The sequence below is a fragment of the Hemitrygon akajei genome, chromosome 4 (assembly GCF_048418815.1).
Source record: "Hemitrygon akajei chromosome 4, sHemAka1.3, whole genome shotgun sequence".
Classification (NCBI taxonomy): domain Eukaryota; kingdom Metazoa; phylum Chordata; class Chondrichthyes; order Myliobatiformes; family Dasyatidae; genus Hemitrygon; species Hemitrygon akajei.
Window position 1 is genome coordinate 159,215,999 of NC_133127.1, and position 22,990 is coordinate 159,238,988.

At 38.3% G+C, this 22,990-nt stretch overlaps 1 protein-coding gene across 2 annotated transcripts in view; it reads right to left on the reverse strand.

Annotated features, from left to right (window-relative positions):
- mtmr6 (myotubularin related protein 6) overlaps positions 1-18,545 on the reverse strand; it is a 38,253-nt gene extending 19,708 nt beyond the window's left edge. The window contains exons 1-9 of one of the 2 annotated variants that reach the window (XM_073043750.1): positions 18,408-18,545; positions 15,411-15,533; positions 13,128-13,290; positions 11,185-11,342; positions 10,195-10,323; positions 6,963-7,097; positions 6,730-6,862; positions 5,379-5,488; positions 162-287 (exon numbers count right to left, since the gene is read on the reverse strand). In XM_073043750.1, the coding sequence (XP_072899851.1) occupies positions 162-287; positions 5,379-5,488; positions 6,730-6,862; positions 6,963-7,097; positions 10,195-10,323; positions 11,185-11,342; positions 13,128-13,290; positions 15,411-15,533; positions 18,408-18,431 (1,101 nt within the window). In that variant the 5' untranslated portion in view covers positions 18,432-18,545. Of the gene's footprint in view, positions 1-161; positions 288-5,378; positions 5,489-6,729; positions 6,863-6,962; positions 7,098-10,194; positions 10,324-11,184; positions 11,343-13,127; positions 13,291-15,410; positions 15,534-18,407 lie in introns of those variants that run through there. The other variant, XM_073043751.1, reaches the window with a different exon arrangement.
- Between the last annotated feature and the right edge of the window lie 4,445 nt (positions 18,546-22,990).

Sequence of the window (22,990 nt, forward strand, 5' to 3'; positions counted from 1 at the left end):
CAATCAACCTGGCTGCCTACAAGGTGTACATTTGAGTGACTAATTAAAGCCACTTCAATTTATTAATCACCGTCAAATGGAAAAATAAATTCTGAATTCTTATTCATCAAATTGAATTCAATCTGCAGAGAACTAAGATGATGAAGATTAGCCTTTCTTACCATAAATCCTTTCATTGTTCTGTAATACGGATCCAACAGCAAAGAACCCAAAGAACAGACCTGTGCTGTACGATCCCAACCATCAGAGCAATGGACTAAGACACTGGCACCATCATATCCTACAGCCTGCACAAATCAGAGAGATAATCAGCTCATGAAAGCATTCAGGCAAATATTTCTTTAAGATATCAAATAAAAAGGTTTATATATTTATTATTTTGCAAAGCTTTTGACTTTAATCAATTTAGCATTATTGATATCAAAATTTATAACCATATAACAATTACAGCATGGAAACAGGTCATCTTGGCCCTTCTAGTCCGTGCCAAACACTTACTCTCACCTAGTCCCACTGACCCGCACTCAGCCCATAAACCACCATTCCTTTCCTGTCCATATACCTAACCAATTTTACTTTAAATGACAATACCGAACCTGCCTCTACCACTTCTACTGGAAGCTCGTTCCACACAGCTACCACTCTCTGAGTAAAGAAATTCCCCCTCATGTTACCCTTAAACTTTTGCCCCCTAACTCTCAACTCATGTCCTCTTGTTTGAACCTCCCCTACTCTCAATGGAAAAAGCCTATCCATGTCAACCTGATCTATCCCCCTCATTATTTTAAATACCTCTATCAAGTCCCTCCTCAAACTTCTACACTCCAAAGAATAAAGACCTAACTTGTTCAACCTTTCCCTGTAACTTAGGTGCTGAAACCCAGGTAACATTGTAGTAAATCTTCTCTGTACTCTATTTTGTTGACATCTTTCCTATAATTCAGTGACCAGAACTGTACACAATACTCCAAATTCAGCCTTACCAATGCCTTGTACAATTTTAACATTACATCCCAACTCCTATACTCAATGCTCTGATTTATAAAGGCCAGCATACCAAATGCTTTCTTCACCACCCTATCCACATGAGATTCCACCTTCAGAGAACTATATACACCATTATTCCTAGATCACTCTGTTCTACTGCATTCTTCAATGCCCTACCATTTACCATGTATGTCCTATTTGGATTATTCCTATCAAAATGTAGCACCTCACACTTATCAGCATTAAACTCCATCTACCATCGTTCAGCCCACTCTTCTAACTGACCTAAATCTCTCTGCAAATGTTGAAAACCTACTTCATTATCCACAATGCCACCTACCTTAGTATCATCTGCATACTTACTAATCCAATTTACCACACCATCATCCAGATCATTAATGTATATGACAAACAACATTGGACCCAGTACAGATCCCTGAGGCACACCACTAGTCACCAGCCTCCAACCTGACAAACAGTTATCCACCACTACTCTTTGGCATCTCCCATCCAGCCACTGTTGAATCCATTTTACTACTTCAATATTAATACCTAACGATTGAACCTTCCTAACTAACCTTCCGTGCAGAACCTTGTCAAAGGCCTTACTGAAGTCCATATAGACAACATCCACTGCTTTATCCTCGTCAACTTTCCTCGTAACCTCTTCAAAAGATTCAATAAGATTTGTCAAACATGACCTTCCACGCACAAATCCATGTTGACTGTTCCTAATCAGACCATGTCTAGCCAGATAATTATATATACCATCTCTAAGAATACTTTCCAATAATTTACCCACCACTGATGTCAAACTGACAGGCCTATAATTGCTAGGTTTACTCTTGAAACCCTTTTTAAACAATGGAACCACATGAGCAATATGCCAATCCTCCGGCACCATCCCCGTTTCTAATGACATTTGAAATATTTCTGTCACAGCCCTTGCTATTTCTACACTAACCTCCCTCAAAGTCCTAGGGAATATCCTGTCAGGACCCGGAGATTTATCCACTTTTATATTTCTTAAAAGTGCCAGTACTTCCTCCTCTTTAATCGTCATAGTTTCCATAACTTCCCTACTTGTTTCCCTTACCTTACACAATTCAATATCCTTGTCCTTAGTGAATACCGAAGAAAAGAAATTGTTCAAAATCTCCCCCATCTCTTTCGGCTCCACACATAGCTATCCACTCTGATTCTCTAAGGGACCAATTTTATCCTTCAATATTCTTTTGCTATTAATGTAACTGTAGAAACCCTTCGGATTTATTTTCACCTGACTTGCCAAAGCAACCTTGTATCTTCTTTTAGCTTTTCTAATTTCTTTCTTAAGATTCTTCTTACATTCTTTATATTCCTCAAGCACCTCATTTACTCCATGCTGCCTATATTTATTGTAGATATCTCTCTTTTTCCTAAACCAATTTTCCAATATCCCTTAAAAACCATGCCTCTCTTAAACTTTTAACCTTTCCTTTCAACCTAACAGGAACATAAAGATTCTGTACCCTCAAAATTTCACCTTTAAATTACTGCCATTTCTCTATTACATCCTGCCCATAAAACAAATTGTCCCAATCCACTCCTTCTAAATCCTTTCACATCTCCTCAAAGTTAGCCTTTCTCCAATTTACAGGCTATTTCATGGAAAAGAGTAGTAATTTGATAGCATAATTAAACCAAGAGCATGAATATTCAGTGGCAGGGGCTTTTTACTCAAAAATGATACATAAAATTTATAAGCACACCCCACCAAATCCACAAAAGCTAATAAAATAATAATATTCTGATTTTAAGATTTTATCTTTAAAACTTAACTCATCTAACATCAAGTTTACCATCCTTTTCATCAACAACACTGGAGACTATGATAGTTCTTAAGTATTGATAATAGTGTTATAGACCCAAAACATCCAATTTCACACTGAAAACTTGTTCTATGTGAGCCACCTTGCTGTGAAGGCAGATAATGATGATGAAATTCACTATCTTTGACTGTCTGACAAAAAGATAGTTTGAGGAACAAGGATCAAGAACATAATTCATGGTATCATTGCTGATAATAAAATAACTAAATAACCAGAGTCAGAACACACACACTCTTACAATCTCAAGCATTCTTTTTAATTTACTTATGCACAAGGAGAACTGCATGGGCAGCTGCGCAGGTTGACTCTGTAGTTAAGGCAGCGTATGGCTTATTGGCCTTCATCAATCGTGGAATTGAATTTAGGAGCCGAGAGGTAATGTTGCAACTATATAGGACCCTGGTCAGACCCCACTTGGGAGTACTGTGCTCAGTTCTAGTCGCCTGTCTACAGGAAGGATGTGGAAACCATAGAAAGGGTGCAGATGAGATTTACAAGGATGTTGCATGGATTGGGGGGGCATGCCTTATGAGAATAGGTGGAGTGAACTCGGCAATTTCTCCTTGGAGCAACAGAGCATGGAGGTGACCTGATAGAGGTATAGAAGATGATGAGAAGAGGCATTGATCATGTGGATAGTCATAGAGGCTTTTTCCCAGGGCTGAAATTGTTGCCACAAGAGGACACAGGTTTAAGGTGCTGGGGAGTAGGTAAAGAGGAGATATCAGCAGTAAGTTTTTTACTCAGAGTGGTGAGTGCGTGGAATGGGCTGCCAGCAACGGTGGTGGAGGCGGATACAATAGGGTCTTCTAAGAGATTCTTGAATAGGTACATGGAGCTTAGAAAAACAGAGGGCTATGGGTAAGTCTAGTAATTTCTAAGGTAGGGACATATTCGGCACAGCTTTGTGGGCCGAAGGGCCTGTATTGTGCTGTATGTTTTTTATGTTCTATGTTTCTAAAATCAATAAAATATGTCAGTTATGGTGGAAAGCTTTTTTCTCACAGTGATATTGAGTGGTTCTAAGCAGTTTCCCATTAAATTGATCCTTTCCTAAGGCAAATTACATGTAACATGAGAAACAAAGTACATACCTGATTAGAACAAATACTAAAGATCTGAAACACTCAAAAATATTAAACCCCCAGTAGGTTAAGATGTACACTTGAGTTGCACAAACAAGTTAACAATAAAATTCAAGGACTTGGATCTGAAATATTTATTGTGTATACTCCTTGAGATCTGCTGGAAGTATATTTCAACAAGTTTGCACCAGGGGACTCATTTATCCAGTTGTTATTTTGTTGTAAAGCTGATTATTTTGCATCAACTTGGCTTGATAATAACTTTGTTCAAGAATTGAGTTTTTTTTTAAAAAAAACAGTACAGAATGGCTATGCAGCTTTTACAATCTTGTTTCAAGAGTAAAGATTCAAATTTAGGACTGGTTATTCCTGGCAGATTACTTCCAAAATCCATTAGAAACTCTATACAAAACAGAATGTGGCTTTCTCTGATGCAGTTAATGGTAATGTCAAAGAACTGAAGCACTTACTTGGGCGTTTATAATTCTTACATGAATATCAACATGTAAACTGAGAAAGCAACTACCATATCATCTATCTTTGTTCTGCAGAAATATCCTTTTCCAGAGACCAAATTTTAATCCATACTAAAGTGCATGCTTCAGAGAAAAAACCAACTGAATTGCAGAACTGTTGGTTTGTCACGTAAATTAAGTTTAGGGTGAGGCTCAAGTCTAAACAATCTTATGCTTCCTTAGTTCAACTAATTATGGAAAGCAGTAGCTCAGCCAAAAAGATCCCAGAATCATTCAACATCCTATGCTGGGTCTCTTGATCTTTTCAAGAGTGGGGATGAGAGAAGGACGATATAAGTTCTTGTTCCTAATATTATTTTGTATGTAGAGGTGTGGGAACAGGTTAGGGTAGGCTTCCTTGTGATGTTGCTACAGAGGCATAGTCCACCAACTTACATGTGAAGCTTATTTTATCAGCAGTGAGATGGCAAAATCAATAAGGAAAGGAAAGTTTTTAAATTCCACCATGAATGGCCCCAAGCCCAGCTACAAAAGGAGGAGGGTTGGGACTGGGACTCACAACCCCATCCCATAAAAAATCCCAGAGCTACATAAACACCAACAGAAGCTCCAAGACTTCATTCCTAGGAGAGGAACAATCTTTGCCTAGAAGAATGTATAAAGTTGTATTGTGAAAGCAGAAGCCACAGAGCTGATCAAACTTCTATCGGTCCAGAACAGAGGACTCTGGCAAGCTACAGTTGGGAGCCTATGCCTCAGTAGGGGTGATGGGTTTAAGAAGAAGACAAGGAAGAAAAGATTTAAAATAGCAGAGAACTATTTTAACTTTGGAAACTTTTGTGCACCCATTTACATTTCATCAGGTTATTAATTTTCCCTTTCATGCTAAATTAAAAGATTAAATTATTTCTTTTCTGCAGTAAAAATTGAAGTTAAAAATGTATAATGAAATAACATACTTTAGCAAGCTGTACACCAGCATCCAATATAGCTTTTATGTGACGAAGCCATCCAGAACTCTCCAAACCACTCAGGAAGTCACTTGAAGTTAAAGCTTTGGTCCCACACACTAAAAAAAAGTATATATTCAGTACAATTCAGAATTTCCTTTCAAGCTTGTGTATTTGATAAGAGCAACACATTTTTTGCTTTTTCAACTATAAGCTTTGCTTTTTCTTTCATAATGTAACATAAAAGAACCTTCCTCAACATAAACTTTGCATTATATCATCTACAAGCTTACAAACCACTCTGCCTAAAATCTCATCCTAATTAATATACATGACAACACAGGACTGATGCCTGCAGCCAGTCACAGGTCTACAATCTGGAAAACAACTCTCCACCACCACCCTCTGCCTTTTACCACCAAGAAAATGTCAAATCCAATTTACTAAATTGGTCTGGATCCCAGATGTTCTAACCTTCTGGACCAGCCTACAACCTCGTCAAAGCCCTTGCTAAAATCCTTGATAACGATTTCTCATGCACAAAGCCACGCTGACTACTCCTCATCAGTCCTTGCTTTGTCAAATGTAAATAAATCCCATTGTCCATCATGCCTTCCAACACTGATGAAGTGCTAAGTAACTTGGATCCAAAGATGGCAAATATGCAATAGCATCAAATGAGAAGATGTAGATGCAATACCTCATTCTATTTAGTACCAAGCCAAAGTTTTACTAAGATGAGCAAAGCTGAAGTTGTAACTGACTGGAGGAAAAGTGAAAGAAAATATTCCTTCCGAGGAATATCACACACTTTCCTGCATCTCCCTCAAATGACCAATTAACCAATGGCTTGAGGAAGGGCAGGTCATGCAAATAACAATACCACAGCAAACTTATGAATATGATTCCCTGGAAAAGGAGAAATTTCGAGAAGAATTTAACATTACCTGAAATACCCAGTGGTGTTATTTTAAGGTGAGCAACTTTGTCATTCACAACCATGTCCTATGTTGAGCTCAGCAAGAAAAACAGCAGAATTTTTTCAGATTGCCTAAGATGGGTTATGAAATTCAAAATATTGAATAAATGATTATGGTAAGCTCCATTATGATAGCCTTTGTTGGAAAACTAAATCTAGATTGAATTCAAATAACCTACTGTTTGAATTCAACCTTGAATGAGTTTTTCAAGAAAATTTGAATTTGCTATTTTGACTGGCCAGAAAGAATACTGAAAAACTTCAATGCTTTTGGAATAAGACTGCATAATTCATTATCTTCAAATGTAGAAGATAGGGGGGAAAAGTACGTACACTTACATGACTTTGTCATGTCAATATGAGAAAGTTACTAAAACTTACCTTCACTGACTTTCTGCAAGCTCGCTCTCATTACATGAATATTCTCAATCCCAAAAAACTGGAACCTGATATTGGAATAATTATCTTCATTTTCATATCCTTTACCTGCAGCTCGATTTGCCATTGCATTCAGCTGTGAAATAAAATGTGATAGTTCATAAAACCTGCTGTAGATCTACGATAAACAAGGTCATGCAACAAATGAGAAATGAAATTGTAAAATTGACACACACCTTTGGCCTTGTATCCATTACATACATGAAGTAACTGTTGGGATTGGCTTTACTTATAGCTTGCAGCATGTTTTCATCTTCCAGACACCTAGCACTGAAGCCAGATAATGGCTGGCTGCATCTGCATATAGCAGCCTGAAAGAGAAAAAAATGTATTATCAACTTAACATCTAACAATGTAGAGAAGACAAGTTCAGACACTACTCTGCTAAGTGTCCCATCTCAATTACATACAGTATGTGACAAGTTTAGCAGATAACAGTAACGAACACCTGAGTTATGGAAACCCATACATTTGAACAAGCATTTAGGAGAAGAGGGTGGGGGGTGGACCGGGATGGTTTTGCCAGTTGTTACAAGGCATTTCCGCAGGACTTCTCACCCCACAGCTATTTCTGTGATTCTCTCCCACACACTCATTAGTTAATTTCTGACTTATGAATAGTTCAGGTTACAAACAATTCTCAAAGAACCCTCTTGTAAATTTGGTAACTGCCTGGACTGTGAATCAAACCTTGCTTCTATCGGTATCAATCTCTATTGCGTAAAGAAGTTTAAGAAAGCCCTTTATGTTGTGAACTTGAATGGATAACTAGTGGGCAAGTTCATCACTACTGTGAAAACTACCATAGAAACAGAAACAAGCTGTTTATTATGCCTCTTTGGTGCAAAAGGAAAAGAATGGTAAACTTATCTGACAGCTTCTAGGTTATTTAATCCAATGTAAAAAAAAAGCATCATGTCTACCTTCCCACTGGGGAACAAACAACATAAATCTGGGACATTCTTCAGGCAAAGCCTTGGCCATGTGACTCTGTTTTAATTCTCAACCTGCTTTCCTGTTTCAAATTTGCTGAGAGACTATGAAGCCGAGGAGCTTGTATGCTATATAGTCCATAGAATGAATTACTTTTTAAATACACAACTTCAAAAGCGACATGAATTTGTACAGATGTCAGATGAGTTTACTAACTGATTTTTTTTGTGCTGCTTAAACAATAAATGCTATCGGGATACTAGAGAGTGACCCTTCTCCCCTTGGAAAAAGCATCATGGAATTCAGAGGACTGCCTTTTTAACATGGCAACAACAATATGCATTTATATGGCACTCTTAATGTAGCAAAAATCTTAAATGGACTTACTAGATCGCTAATGGTGCCGACGACCTTCTGCAAACAGCTCATTAAACTATCTCTCTGCTAATACTTCTAAATATGCTTCATCTCCTGAACAGCAATCAATTGCAACCTATAACGGTAATTTTGTTGATTTATTTTTGGACCAACTGAGCAATCTGGCACTTTTGCTATATCCTGGAGAATTTGGCAAGGTTGAGATTAGACTGTGTAGCCATCGTTTCCATGATTGAATCCATTACTCCTTGCCAATTAAAACATTGAGAAAGATTGAAATTGAGGAGTACGAGGTCTGAGGATAAGAGGGGGTCAGTGACGTATGCCTGCATTTGACCAGTCTTCCTTTTGCTGCTGCCAGAGGAAGGTGTAGGTTTGATCGCCTTGGCAACCTGGCTTGTGGCTTTTTTTCTGGGGACTTCACAGTTTGATGTTTAATGTCCTCCAGCGCTGAACACGCTCTGCGGTTGTGAATTCATTTTTGGAAGACGCTGCAGCTAATGTTCAATGTGTTTCTGGTTACCCTATTTCGCAGTTTGCTAAATTTAATCAAGGCACTTCAGTGAAGAACTGACTCTGTGGCTGAGACATGCAGTCAATGACATAGTGTTAAATTGAATTGACTCAATGGCTGTGGCTCTTGGAACGTTTTGGTGATTGTTTGGTTTGATGTTTAATATTCTGTGTGTTATTTACACCCTTCTAGCTGTTTGCACAATTTGTTCCTTTGTTTCTGTACTTGTTGGGTGATTTGTTTATTTTAAATGGGTTCCCGGGGTTTTGTGGCTGCCCGGGTGTGCGGGGGGGGGGGGGGGGGGGGGAGGGAAACAAATCTCAGGGTTGTATACTGTATACATACTTTGATAATAAAAGTACATTGAAGCTTTGGTATAGCTGAAAATACAAAATATCATCCATTTGTTGATGATACCAAGCTATTTGGGTTTGTAAATATGGAGTAGGAAAGATGGAAGCTTCAGGAGATACAAACAATCCATTGAGTGGACAAAAACATGGCAGACTGCAACATAATTGAAAAAAGTGAGATCATTAATTTGCTTCATAAACTAACATAGCAGAGGACTGTGTTAAAAAGGTAAGTGACCAAACAGTTCATTGTGACCTCATAGTGCTTAAAATAAGTCATTAGAAGCCAAAATCTAGAAACAATAAATGATATGCAAGGTAAATAGTAAGTTATTCTTTATTACAAAGGAATCTGAATATACTAGTAAGCAAGTTTTACTGCAATTTTGTAAGGCCTTAATATGACACTACTAGGAAGCACGACATACCATTTTCCCTAAAAAAGAACAAACATCCCATAGACTGAAACAAAGATTCATCGGTTGGTTTCAGGGATACCAGGCCTGTTGCAGAAGAGTTTGAATAGCTTCAGCTTGTACACTCCAGTTTAGAATGAGACATCTCAGTGTAAATTACAAAATTCACAAAGGCTGGATCCTTCCCTGGCTGAAGGGTCTAGCATCAATGATTAGTCACAGAATAGGGGATAAGGCAAGTGCAGAGAAATTTCTTTATGCAAACAGTGATAAATTCACTACCCTAGAAGAATGTGGATGCTCAGCTGCTATTGAATTTGTCCTGAAAGATCAAAAGATTTCAGAATATAAAAAGAATCAAAGAAAATAAGGAGAAATGGTGTAAGCCCAACAATGATCTAAACGAATGGCAGATAATTGCTGTGGATAGATGGCCTGCTCTTGCTCTGATTTTAAACATTCTCAAGTAGTCTTTTCATATCCTCTGCTCTCTTTTGTAAGTACACAATTATTATTTGAAAGTCTCCTGTTCAAATATAAATGTTTTAAAATCCTTATTTCTCAGCAATAGCTAAAGTTATTCCTACTTTGTTCTTGCTGGTTTATTGATTATTTTTAGAGCAAAATAACTCCTGCAACATTAGTAATTATTTCATTCAATGTTCACTATCTTTTCTTGCTTTATTTTGTTATATAGCTTTATCAATCTAATTTAAAATAGGTTCATTACCAAGGGAGAAAATATAAACAATGGGATCCTCCAATAAGTCTAACCTGAATGTGAATACACACCTCCATGTATTACAAATCATACCTGCTTTTGCTGGTAAAAATAGGACAATGTAGGGAATCTTCCTTTGCTCCTGAACTTGGAACTTCCAACTATAACAGGCTTGGTGACACTTTTGGGAACATACAGGTCTGTTGGGTATGTGTCACAAATCTATTGATGGGAAAACAAAGGCAATTATGAATCAATTTTTTTTTAAAAACAACATTCAAGTTACTTTATAGTTTTGCCAACAATGGCCTTATGGTACAACATAAACATTAATTTGATGAGCAAATCATAATAAACCAGAAAGAATGCTACTTCAGAGCAATTTTTAAATAATTAATTTTAGTCAAACACTGCTATGCAGGTGAAGCAAGTATTATGAAAGGATTTTGAGCATATAAGTAAAGATGTTTTGTTGTAGTTACATAGGACACTAAATCTCCATCAGAATATTGGGCATACTTTTGATCTCCTTACCCTAAAAATATGCGTGTGCATTGAGGGAAGATAGCAAAGATTCATGAACCGGTTCTAAGAACATTTGGTTTGCCATACCAGAGATTTAACAGACTAAGCCCATATTCTCTAAAGCAGGAGATCCCAATCTTTTTCATGCCATGGACCCCTATCATTAACCAACAGGTCCATGGACCCCCAGGTTGGGAATCCCTACTCTAGAGGTTAGTAAAATGAAACATCTCATTGAATCTTATAAAATTGTTCTAGGGCTTCACAGGCAGCAAACACATAAGACAAAGATAATTCCCCTGCCCAAGTTGTCCAGAAGCAGGGATCACTGTCTCAATTTCTACAGACTGAGTAGTGAATCTTTGGAATCCTCTATCCCAGAGGTTCAGGCATCAAGTTTATTCGAAATAGAGATAGATTTCTGGATATAGGGAATCAAGAGAAATGATGATGGTGAAAGACAATGGCTAAAATTCTTGTTCCTATACAAAGTTCTTATTAACATATGACTAAATATTCTTATTTAATAATTATTTTAAACTTTCAGTTCCCCTTTACCTTGTAATTCCGGTTTACATCTGTTAACTGCCAGTTATCGTTTGGAATTCCCATACGACAATATTCATCATTTAAGTTAATGATCTTCCAACCTACTTCTCTTTCGTATTCAGTCTTCTTAGGATTGAACGAAAATGCATATAGGTCTTCGTACCTTACTGAAATTGAAGAATATATTTAAATGCTTCAAGAACATTTTTGAAGATTTTTTGAAACAATAGGATTTTCTAACAAGCCTAACCTTAATTATCCTTCACAAAATAATGTTGAGCTAACTGCTGGGCTTCCATTTGGTAAGAATTCCCATATTTAAACTCAAAGAAATAGCTATAGATATTCTTCCAAGCAACAGAGAAGAATTTATACTTGGAGTTCTGCTGCCTTCCTCCTTTCCAGTAGGAGTGAGTGAGGGTTTGAGAAGAAGCCTTGACAGGATGCAGCAGTGCTTCTTTCAGTTGGTCTACTAAGCAGCCTTGCTGATCTGTGCTGTGGGACTTAATGTTTAAGGTGACAGACTGGGTGTCTATCAGAGCCCACTTTGACCTGCATCTGGTTGAGCTTCAAGAGTTGTTGGAGTTGCACTCATCCAATATTCTCTAACATTCTCAACATGACTTCCAGCTGAATAGAACTGAACAAATTTAGTTGCTGGGAAAGATTGGAGGCTGAACTTCTTTTTGCTTGGATAATAAGAGTCTTGTCAGATAAAAGTCTGTAGAGGAAACATACCAGAGATTGGTTAGGTCATAGTTCTTTAATTTTGAGGAGAGGCTGAGTTAGGTTTTCTTGGAACCGAGGAAGCCTAACCCAACCCAATGCAGCAATACAAAATTTTGGGAGCTATTGATGGGCTGGATAGAAATAAACTTTCTCCCATAACAGAAATACCTGATATCAATGGGCATAGGTTTAATGAGAGAAGATGGAAGGCTAAAGGGGAGCTGAAGGAAGTTTCCTTCACCCAGAGGATGGTTGCAATCTGGAACTCACTGCCCGAGAAAGTGGTGAAGGCAAGTACTCTCACAACATTTAAAAAAAATCTGGATGAACACTTGAAACTCTAAGTCACACAAGACTGTGGATCATGTACTGGGATTGGTACAAATGAATACTTGAAGTTTGACATGGACCTGCTGGGCTTAAGTACCTCTTTTACTGCTGTATGTTTTCATCAAATGGAACCAAAATAGACAGAGAAAACTAAGACATAACAATGGGTAACTTTACAATGTTGTTTCAGGTATAACTGGCGATGGTGCAAGTTCAGGCACAGAAGGATAAGTTTTTACATGCTCTTCGAGATGAGTGACTTTATAGATCTTCATTAAAACTCACGAGATAGGAAGATTTTCTCAGTGAACAGTGCATTCGTGAATTTAAAAACATGAATGACAGAAGTTCACTGAGTAACTATTCAGACATCATCTCTTTTAGCTGGATCCCTTGTATTAACCTTATCCTGATTTGCTTTGGACTTGCCTATTCAAAGCAGTCACTAACTTCAAATTATAAAATTCAATACAAAATTATTATTCCAGCCTATAAGGTGTATATTGCACAATGCCAAATTAAAAACATAACACAACATATTCCCCAACTGGATATCATGTCTAATAAATAAAAAGACTTATTTAACTTTAATAACTTTAAATGCTTTCAGAGTTTTAATTTTCAAACATTCATTCCTGAAAAATATCACAAAAATGTTGGAAATACTTTGTAGGTCAGGCAATACTTACTGAGAGAGCAAAAAGAGTTGTTTCAGGTCAATTACCTTATAGTTCTGATGAAAAGGTATCAGCCCAAACCATTAAGACAAAAGACACATTCATCCATTTTTCCACCCACCAATGCTATGTGACCTGGTGGGTATTTCATTTGCTTTCTCCTTTAATTCAAAGCTTTAGCATCTGAAGTAGTTTGCTTTTGGGAAACATACATACCCGGTCGTGAGAGCTTAAGTAGAGAGTTGTAAATATCATGACAGTCCCTTTCTCTTGGAATGATGAAATGAATGACACGAAAGTTCTTACACCGAATTGCTAGTGGGCACCCAACTGTTGTCAGAGCAAGTTTCTCCACTACAGCAATGTGATGATGCATTATCTGAAGAATAGAAATGAAAGATAGAAATAAGAACACAAGAGAAGAGGAGAAGTGGTAGGCCATCTGGCCCTTCAAGCCTTTCCCAATGCTTAATATGTTCATGATTAACCTATGCTGGCCTTAACTCTTCTTCCGTGCCCATCTATTCCTAAATTTATCAAGTATTTACCTGGTTCCACTTTAAAAACTTTGAACAATCTAGTTTCCGCCACCAGCCAAGGTTGAGAGTTCCAGAGTTACCGTCCTCGGCAAAAAGAAATTCCTAAACACCACTCTTTCAAGTAACTGCTCCTTATCTTGTATTATGTCTGCTTGTTCATGACTCCCTTACACACTCTGTTCCTGAGAGCTATTCATGAAGGAGTGGGAGAAGAGCACAAGACTGGGAAAGACGTGGGAATGGTGGGAGCAGTGTTAGTTGAAATAATAATGGCAGTGACTGTACAAGGGGATAATGAGCAAAGGGATTGGCCTCCAGGATTGTATCAAAGTCAGCAACTGCCAGTGGGTTGGAAAATGGTGAACACGGCAGACTGCCTGCAGGTATCCAACCAGTATTAGTGGAAGGTCAAGGCAGTTAATGGCACTTGTTCCAGGAATGGATTAAGCACCAGGACAGTCTACTCCCCCAGCCTGGATCTGCAAGTGACCAATGCAACCTCATTCTATAAATGCCACCCATTCACTTTCCAGCCCTGGATGGAGGCCAAGGAGCCACAAGATATAACTTTTAGAAGCTTTTTAGAAGATATAACATTTTTTGAAGCTTTATTAAAGTTTGCTCTTGTTCCTCCCAAAAAGAAAGACTTGTATCAACTACCATTACACTATTTCTGAAAAGTCAAGGCAAGATTGCAAATTGGATACAAAATTAGCTTTGTGATAGAAGGCAGAGGATAATGGTGGAGTATTGTTTTGTGCTTAGAAGCCTATGACCAGTAACGGTTCACAGGGATCAGTTCAAGGATCCTTAGAAAGTCATACATATTAATGATTTAGGTATGAATGATTACTAAGCACACAGATGTCATGAAAGTAACGAGGCAAGCTTTAGGTTACAGAAAGATATTGATCGGTTGATCAAATGTGCAAGCAATGGCAAATAGTATATATCCTGACAAATTCAAGATAATGCAAAATGGGGAGGACGAGTAAGGGAAGGACATACACAATGAATGGTAGGCCCCGAGAGGGTATTTAGGAAGAGAGGGACTTCAGCCTGCAGGTCAAAGAAGCTTGTGAAAGTGGCAGCATAGATAACATGGTGAAGACATTGTATTGCAATAACAGCTCTCATTAACTGGATAACAGCATAGAACGGAGGTTAAGATTCAGCTTTATAAAACATTGGTTAGGGGAATGGAGTACTGCATGCTCTTCTGGTTATCATATTATAGTAAGGATATGGTTGCACTGGAGAGGGTGCAGAGAAGATTTACAAGGGCGTTGCCTGACATGGGGCATTTCATTTATGAAGAGAGACTGCATATATTAGATTTGTTTTTCTTAAGAGTGGAAGGGATCAATAGAGGACTTGTTGGGTTACAAAAATCATAGGGAACATAGATATAGTAAACAGCAGGAAACATCCCAATTATCAAAAACTAAAAAGAGGGTGGGGAGAAGATGTTTAGGAGTGATTCAAGGAACAATTGTGTCATTCAGAGGATGGAAGCACTGCTGCTACACAACATTTAAGGAGCATCAGGACAGGGCATGAAAGGTTACAAACCAAGAAAAAGAGATTAATATTGATGGGTACTTGATAGCGAACGTGAACACTGCGGACCAAAGGGCTTGTTTCTGGGCCATAGCCCTGATTCAGTGAAACAGTCTATTGCATGGAGATCTAAAGGAGGGAGTGAAAAATGAAGCAATGACAGACACATTGTTCAAAGAAAATTGTCTAAATTATGCCTTTACAACACTGTGTTCATGCAAAATGTATTTCATCAACTTCCACTAACGAAAATAGTGAAAAAATGTAGACTCATCATGTCACTTTTGAACTTGAGATATATTCTACTTTATTCCACTGTTGCAATTATAGTTTTAAAAAATTAGAAATTTGCCGACAAAAGATAAAAACATCAAGTATATGCACATTTTCAGAACCATACCCAAATTTCCTTTGGATTGACTGTAGTTGACTCTCTATAAATTAAATGGCTTGCAGTCAGATACAAAGTTCCAATAACTGACTTATTACTTCCAAATCGATCCAATAACTTCACCTGTTCCACCTAAAAAAATGCGAGAAAAAAAATCTGACAAATAAAAGCAGTAATAGGTGAAGAATAAAAAGGCATTGAATTTATTGCATCTTTCTGGACACAGTATTTCACAGCCAATTAAGCTATTATTAGGTCAAGTCACTGTTACAATGTTCTGCTGTAGGATAATGTAATGGGCTTCACAGATGTGAATACTCCTAACTTACAAAATAGACAAAAACACAGTTACTCAATTAACAGGAGTGGCACCACTGGAATAATAGGGCAAATGAATGTTCTCAAAAGATTTTTCTATAAGTGGCAACATTACAGTATGTAAATTTATATGCAAGGGGAAAAACAAGAATAAAAACTTTTGCTAGGTTGTAGCAGCAAGAAATGATGGACCGTCAAGAATTGCTGCAGTTGAACAAGACTACACCAGGTCTACGCACAAGCAATCTAGCCGGTCCCACTTCTCCCTGAGAGAAGTAGTAGCCGGGGTGGAAATCAGGATTGCTGCCATGAAATAAGGGAAGGAATGTATTCCAGATGTGAAGAGTGACCTTTTACTATTCATCACTGAGATTATTTAAAAATATCTAGTTTATTCCCATATTATGCAGAAAATATATTTTATTCAGATCACAATTGGTGCCGATTTGTTGTGAAATCCTTTTTAAGATTATTAGCATCCAATGACATCCCAATAGTTCAGTGGGCACAGCATAAGAACTAACTTTAGGCAACTCTGCCTAGAGCCTATAACACCAGTTCCCCTTGCTTAAACATTTTCTGCCTCTAACCTGTTAATAAAAAAAAACAATGGTGCTAGGGTAGGGGTAACTTGGCAAAAGAAATCTAATTACAGCATAATCCTATATAACATAGATGCTCAGTCAGTGATTATTTGTATGCATTAATTGACAACTACATTAAGAAACTAGCCCTTTGCACCCTCTTCATCAAATGTTTGGACAATCAGAAGACCGTCTGAGCCCAAGCTCAAATACCATCTATAAATTTGCTGATGATACAACCTTTGTTGGTAGAATCTCAGATGGAGACGAAAGGGCGTACAGGAGTGAGATATACCAGCTACTTGAGTGGTGTCACAGCAACAACCTTGCCCTCAATGTCAGTAAGACCAAAAAGCTGATTGCAGACTTCAGAAAAGGTAGGATGAGGAAAGACAAACCAATCCTCATAGGTGGATCAGAAGTGGAGAAAGAGTGAGCAATTTCAAGTTGATGGGTGTCAAGATCTCTGAGGATCTAACCTGGTCCTAACATATTGATGCAGCTATAAAAAAAGGCAAGTCAGTGGCTATATATCATCAAGAGTTTGAGGAGATTTAGTTTGTCACCTGAAACACTTGAAAACTTCTACAGACGTACTGTGGAGAGCACTCAGACAGGCTGCATCACTGCCTGGCATTGGGGGTGGGGGGGCTACTGCACAGGATTGAAAGAAGCAATGAAAAGTTGTAAAATTAGTCAGCTCCACTTTTAATTTTGATTATTTAATATACATATATACTTACTGTAATTAATTTATTTTTTCTCTATATTTATCATGTATTGCATTGTACTGCTGTCACTAAGTTAGCAAACTTCACAACATATGCCGGTGATATTAAACCTGATTCTGATAATGGCTCAAGGAGAGAATGATGCCCTTCAATGAGTTCTCAAATACACCTAGTTCTACAGCCATAGATGTCCTTATTGTGCAGTGACCTCATAAAAAGGCTTGGTTCTTGACTACTGCTGCAATTCAGTGAATAAATATGATATTCCTACATCATTATGAATAGGATCTATAGCCACATTAGATTGATTCTGCTGCCTTTTAGAAATCTAAAAGCAGTTTGTGCACTTCCAGTGCCAGGAAGAATACATTTAATATCATTTACAAACAGGAATATTGGTTTCTTTCCCAGCAAGTACTTTCTTTTCATAAAAAGGCAGGCTCATGACTTTTGACATCCAATAAGGCTCTAAAGAGATTTATAGAAAAAAATGTGGAATTAAAAGGTCTTTGACAGGTATGGAAGGCAATGTTCAAATTGCCTTTACGCACTCTACTCATTTCATAAAAGAACTAAAGAGCGATTTGGAAGAAATTAACATATCAAATCTAACTAATAAATTATTGAGACCACTGAATTAAGTTTCGATTTACAGACTGGACGTTTTACAATATCAATGCAAATAAATGGCTATGACAGATGCACAAAAATAACTCGCCTTTTAGCAATAAAAAAAAAGTGGAGTAAAATGCCTGCGTCAATTTCTTGCGACATATTCTCAATGTAAATAGAACTGATCTGTCAAATCTAATTTCGATTCAAAAAATAATAAAAGCCCAAGATATTTTAATAGGAGAATTGGAGCAGAATAAAAAATAGTTTCTCCCTTCTAAGAAGCAATGCAATTTCTCATTGCGAAAATGCGGCTAGCTACACAAACCATCTGAATTCTGGTTTCTAAACGCTCCACTTTCCAAACCGGGAAAGATAACTTGAGCAACGCCTCATTTTAGTGGAGTTTGTCATAGACCGATTAATAAATGTACACCCAAGAATGTATACCCATTCTTTATCAAGAATTACCCAGAGTGATGGAACACCTCTGTATGTAGTTTGGATGTAGTTTAAGCATTTGAAATAGCAAACCTGATAACCTCGAATCACGAAGTTGTAAGCACATGAAAGGTATTTATACCGATGGATGTTTTACCTAAATGCTTCGCCCATCTAGGCACACACACATATGGTAGGTACTTCTAGTACCGACCTAATTACCGATGCCTTGAGATTCAGCGGCTCTGCTGAGGCCCGAAATAACCATTAAATGAGAAAACAAATCCACACCAAAAAAAGTTTAGATTAATAACACCGACCTTCGGAGTTCTAATATGCTCCATTTTCACTGAGGAAAATCACACACAACGGGGAAACGGATGTTATTTTCAGTCCAACCTTTCCTCCACAAGAAACTGATTAACCACCATTCCCACTGCACAGTCCCCACCTCCCAGAGCCGGAACTTCCCGCCTTCGCATCCGGCTTCCGGCTGCCAGCGCCGGTTGTTCACACAGCGCCCCCTGTGCCGGAGGACCGTTCCGTTCCGACTGAGGCGCCATCACCATGGAGACAGCGAGCGGCTCAGGCAGCCTGAGGTCCATCTTCGATTCTGCGGCCGGGGCGGGGGGAGACCATCTTAAAATATTTTAGCAATTATATTCAATTATTGAGCGGGTTTTTACACGTACGTGAAGAACACGATCTCACTACATTTTTAAAATCAGTGCAAATCATTGCACTTAAGGTAAAAAAAAAATTGGATGATACAGTATAACAAAGAAATTGTTAGAACTCTTTAAACTAAATGAAAAGAAATTTATAGATACCACCAATCTTAGTATGTGAGGTTTCATATATTTTTCCATATGACATAAAAGTTAAAAGCAAATTTATTAATCGAAGTATGTATATGTTACTGTATGTTACCTCGAGATTAATTTTCTTGCACGTATTTACAGGGGGAAAGAAATACACCAGTATCTACAAAAACCTATACATAAACAGACAAAGACTGACAACCTATGTGAAAAAAGACAAACTGTGCAAATAAAATTAATACTGAGAACATGAGTTGTAAGGAGTCCTTGAAAGTGAGACTGAAGGTCATAGAATCAGTTCGGAGTGGTGGTGATTGAAATCATTCACATCAGTTCAGGAGCTTGATGCTTGTAGGGTAATAACTGTTACTGAACCTGGTGATGTGGGCTCCAAGGCCTGATGGTAGTAGTGAGAAGAGGGCATGATATGCATGTCTTTGATGATGAATGCTGTTTTCTCATGGAAGTACACCATGTAAATGTATTCAATGGTGGGCAGGGTTTTGCCTGTGATGGATTAGGCAATCTCCACCACTTTCTATATAAATTATATACAAATTTGTCATGATTTTGTGTGATATGCCAAATCTACACAAACTTGTAAGAAAGTAGAGGCACTGAGTGCAATAAAATGAAACCCAAGTGGCATTGATAAGGAATGATTTCCTTGGTTTAGAGGATTAAATATCAGAAAAGATTGGAAAATAAACTTTTGATCTTATGAAACAACCATAGAGATAACATTTACACCAAATGATAGATAAAAATAAACCCCAATGAGAACCACACTTTAATTTTAAGATGGTACTTGGCTATGTGGCCATAAGTCCAAAGTAATGTAAAACATATTCTGGATAATGATAGTAAATTCGTAACCCAAAAATGATTAAAACTACAGATGAATTTCTTGCTAGAATAATAGAAGTAAAACACTATACACCATTGAAAAAAAATCGATACTGTCAAGCAGGAAGTTGTATGCATTCTGGATTCTGATTCTAATCCATTAGTCTAGCCTCTTCCACAACATTTGTAACCCTGTTGCTGGATTATTAATATGAACTGCCCTAAGCCTTGGTGTGTGTTGCAGTGACTCCCCACTAAGCCACTTATAGAGAAGGTTTGTGACTTAGTCCTTCAACTGCATTGCAAAAGCTTGATTTCCAGGTCAGATAACTGGCAGACTGGTTGTCAAACACCTTTAATCCTGTTGTGACTAGGTCTCAACGAATCAAATACCGAGCTAAATCTAATGCATCTGCACTCCTGAAGGAGGCATTGCAGGGACTAGTTTGCCAAATGTGCGTCCTGGGGTGGATGGAAGTCCAGTCTGTGCAGATGGGGTTGGTATTGGTAGCAACTCCTGACTGACGGTTTTTGCTGTAATGAAACTGCAGAAAGGGTATTGTGAGTCTTTGATGCCTACAGACCTTGACTATCAATATCTGGACTATCTGAAGGCACATTGGCTGTGTGGTATGGACAGCTTCTCCTTGCAGAGCAAGAGTACTGTCTTTTTCCTAGCCAAAGTGCATTTGGACATATTCTTTAGTAAGTTGCATTGGCTGTTGTGATGGCAAAACATGATTGATTCTGGTTGTAGACTTGCCACTGTCTAAGTCAGCTGCTCTTCCATATACTTTTGCCTCTGCTAAGGCAGCTTTACACTCTTCCTTGAGTACACTTAAAGTAGCCTTTACACATGTTCTCTCCATGTCTACGTGAGCTCTCTCCATGTCTCTGAGAGCTTTCTCTGTACACATCTTAACTTCGCGTTCAGCATAAGCTGCTCTCATACTTGCTGCTTCAACTCCTGTGTGGGTTCATGCTGCAGCTATGCTAATCACAGATTTGTTCGAGCATGATCGATGCACCACATTCTGACCTCACTTCCAGGTCTCAGCGATCAACATTGCTCAGATCAGGAACTGACATTGTCGTGTTCAGATGTGTCTCTAGTCTGCAGATAATGCCTTTGAAGATAGGTTACCTTTTCACTCTATTGCCCTCGCAGTGCAGTAATACAAAGCAATGGAGTTAAATACCTTATCAAAAATCACCCAAGATGGAAGCTTCCTTCTGGGTTTTTAGCGAGAACTTACTTGTGAAAAGATATTGCGGTTTCAAGGGCAAATAAAGAGTGGATGCAGTTAGACGTCTTTCCACTGTGTGTTTCAAGTTGAAATCCAAATTAATCCACACAGGACATTAAAAAAACAGCTTATATATAGGAAGCAATGTTCATGCAAAACAAGCTGCATAGAAAATAAACTGCACCTCCAGAGGTCAGAACAGTGAAGGTCTCTGCTGTGTTCAGAATTTCCATTATGAAAATATATATTTTTAGTTTTTTTCACAATTGATTTTAGTCATGCGGAATGAACAGTGATGATTTTATGAAGGTTATTATGATGAGAATCCATCACACACTTTGGTGTGTAAATGAAGGGAAGGCTTTGGAACATAAGGAGAACCCAATACTCACTGAGCTTCTCCGTTCTTAGAAAATAATTCTAGGACTAATCAGGATAAGCTCTGGTCAATGGTACAGTTGATGGCAAGTGTTTCAACAATGATTGTGATGCTTTGGAAGGTTAATAGAAAGTGGTTGAATCTTGTTTCATGATATGCTGGTTTATTGGCTGGCTCATACAGAATAAATATTACATCACTTCTCCTAGTGGTCTAGCCCATACTGTTTCACTATCAGAGGATGCATGGAGTTGAAACTAATTATAATAAATATAATATCAATTATAAAACAACTGAAAAATATTGTGATATGGCTGCCAGGAACTTCATCATGAAGAAAGTTGGGTATGATTTCTACTAGTGGAGTTTGCATTTTATTATGTCCTTTGACATGAAAACCTGTGAAAATATTGCATCTTTTCCTATGTGAAGCAGGCTGTGATGAAAGCTGACACGTGGACTTGATGGAACTAAACATATGTGAAATTATTGCTGGAGACGTAAGAGACTGCAGATGTCAGGAGGAACAAACAATCTGTTAATGAGATTGATGAGCTCAATGTGGGGAAGAAGCATCTGTCAGGAAATGCTTGGCCCAAAAGCAGAGCAGCAGAGTCAATTTAGCAGTGAGCGATAACTTCAATAATGAATTGCAAAATAACAAGCTAAGAGGGGCCACAAAACAAGAGAGAACAGATATTTAACAGGACAAGTCAACAAGGTAACTTAATGCTAGGGGCAACTGGTTGAGGTCTAAAAGGACCCCCCCACCCCCCATGGCCAGCACCATACAGCCCAGACCATCGGCACGGGTCCGATGGAACTCTGTGATGAGTGATGGATCCAAGAGGTAATTGAACTACCCAGGACCTCTCTTTCTGGCTGTGCCCTTCCCAGTTGACCAGGTACTGCACACCCCGTCTACGATGGTGTGAATCCATCAATCAGCAAACTATGTACACTAGATCACCTTCCACCGTCCTTGGTTCAGAAGATGCAGGCTCAGGTAGGTGGTGTGGTCCATGGACAATGGGCTTGAGGCAAGACACGTGGAAGGCAGCTGTGATCCTGAGAGACAATGGTAGCTGGAGGTGGTAAGTGGGTTGATGTTCTGGGTAATTCAAGATCAAATTTAATTATCATTCAACCATACATGAATATCCATGAATACAGACAAACAAAACAGCATTACTCTGGGTCAAGGTACAAAATCACACTACCAACAGTCGTACACAGCACAAAGCACATGATGTGAAAAATCGATCAAAAAAATGGAGTTGTACAAAAAATATAGTCTAAGACCTCGAGTCCATGAACTTTGCAGCAGTCTGCAGTCAAGCACAATACAACTTGTTTTCTGGTGAGTGAACACTGGGGGGCAGCAGTGACTCCAATGTAGACGTCACACCACACTGCCTCTGGTAGAGGGTACCGACTCTGATGTCTCTCCTGGGCAGTGTGAACAGGCAACACTGTGGATTGAGGCCTAATCCTTGCTTCCACTAAGGCTACACAGCTTCTCTGCTGTACATCAATAAAATCAGACTCGCAGCATTCCACATTAACAATGTCCAACAGGTCTTGCAATCACAAGAGAAGCAACTAAGACA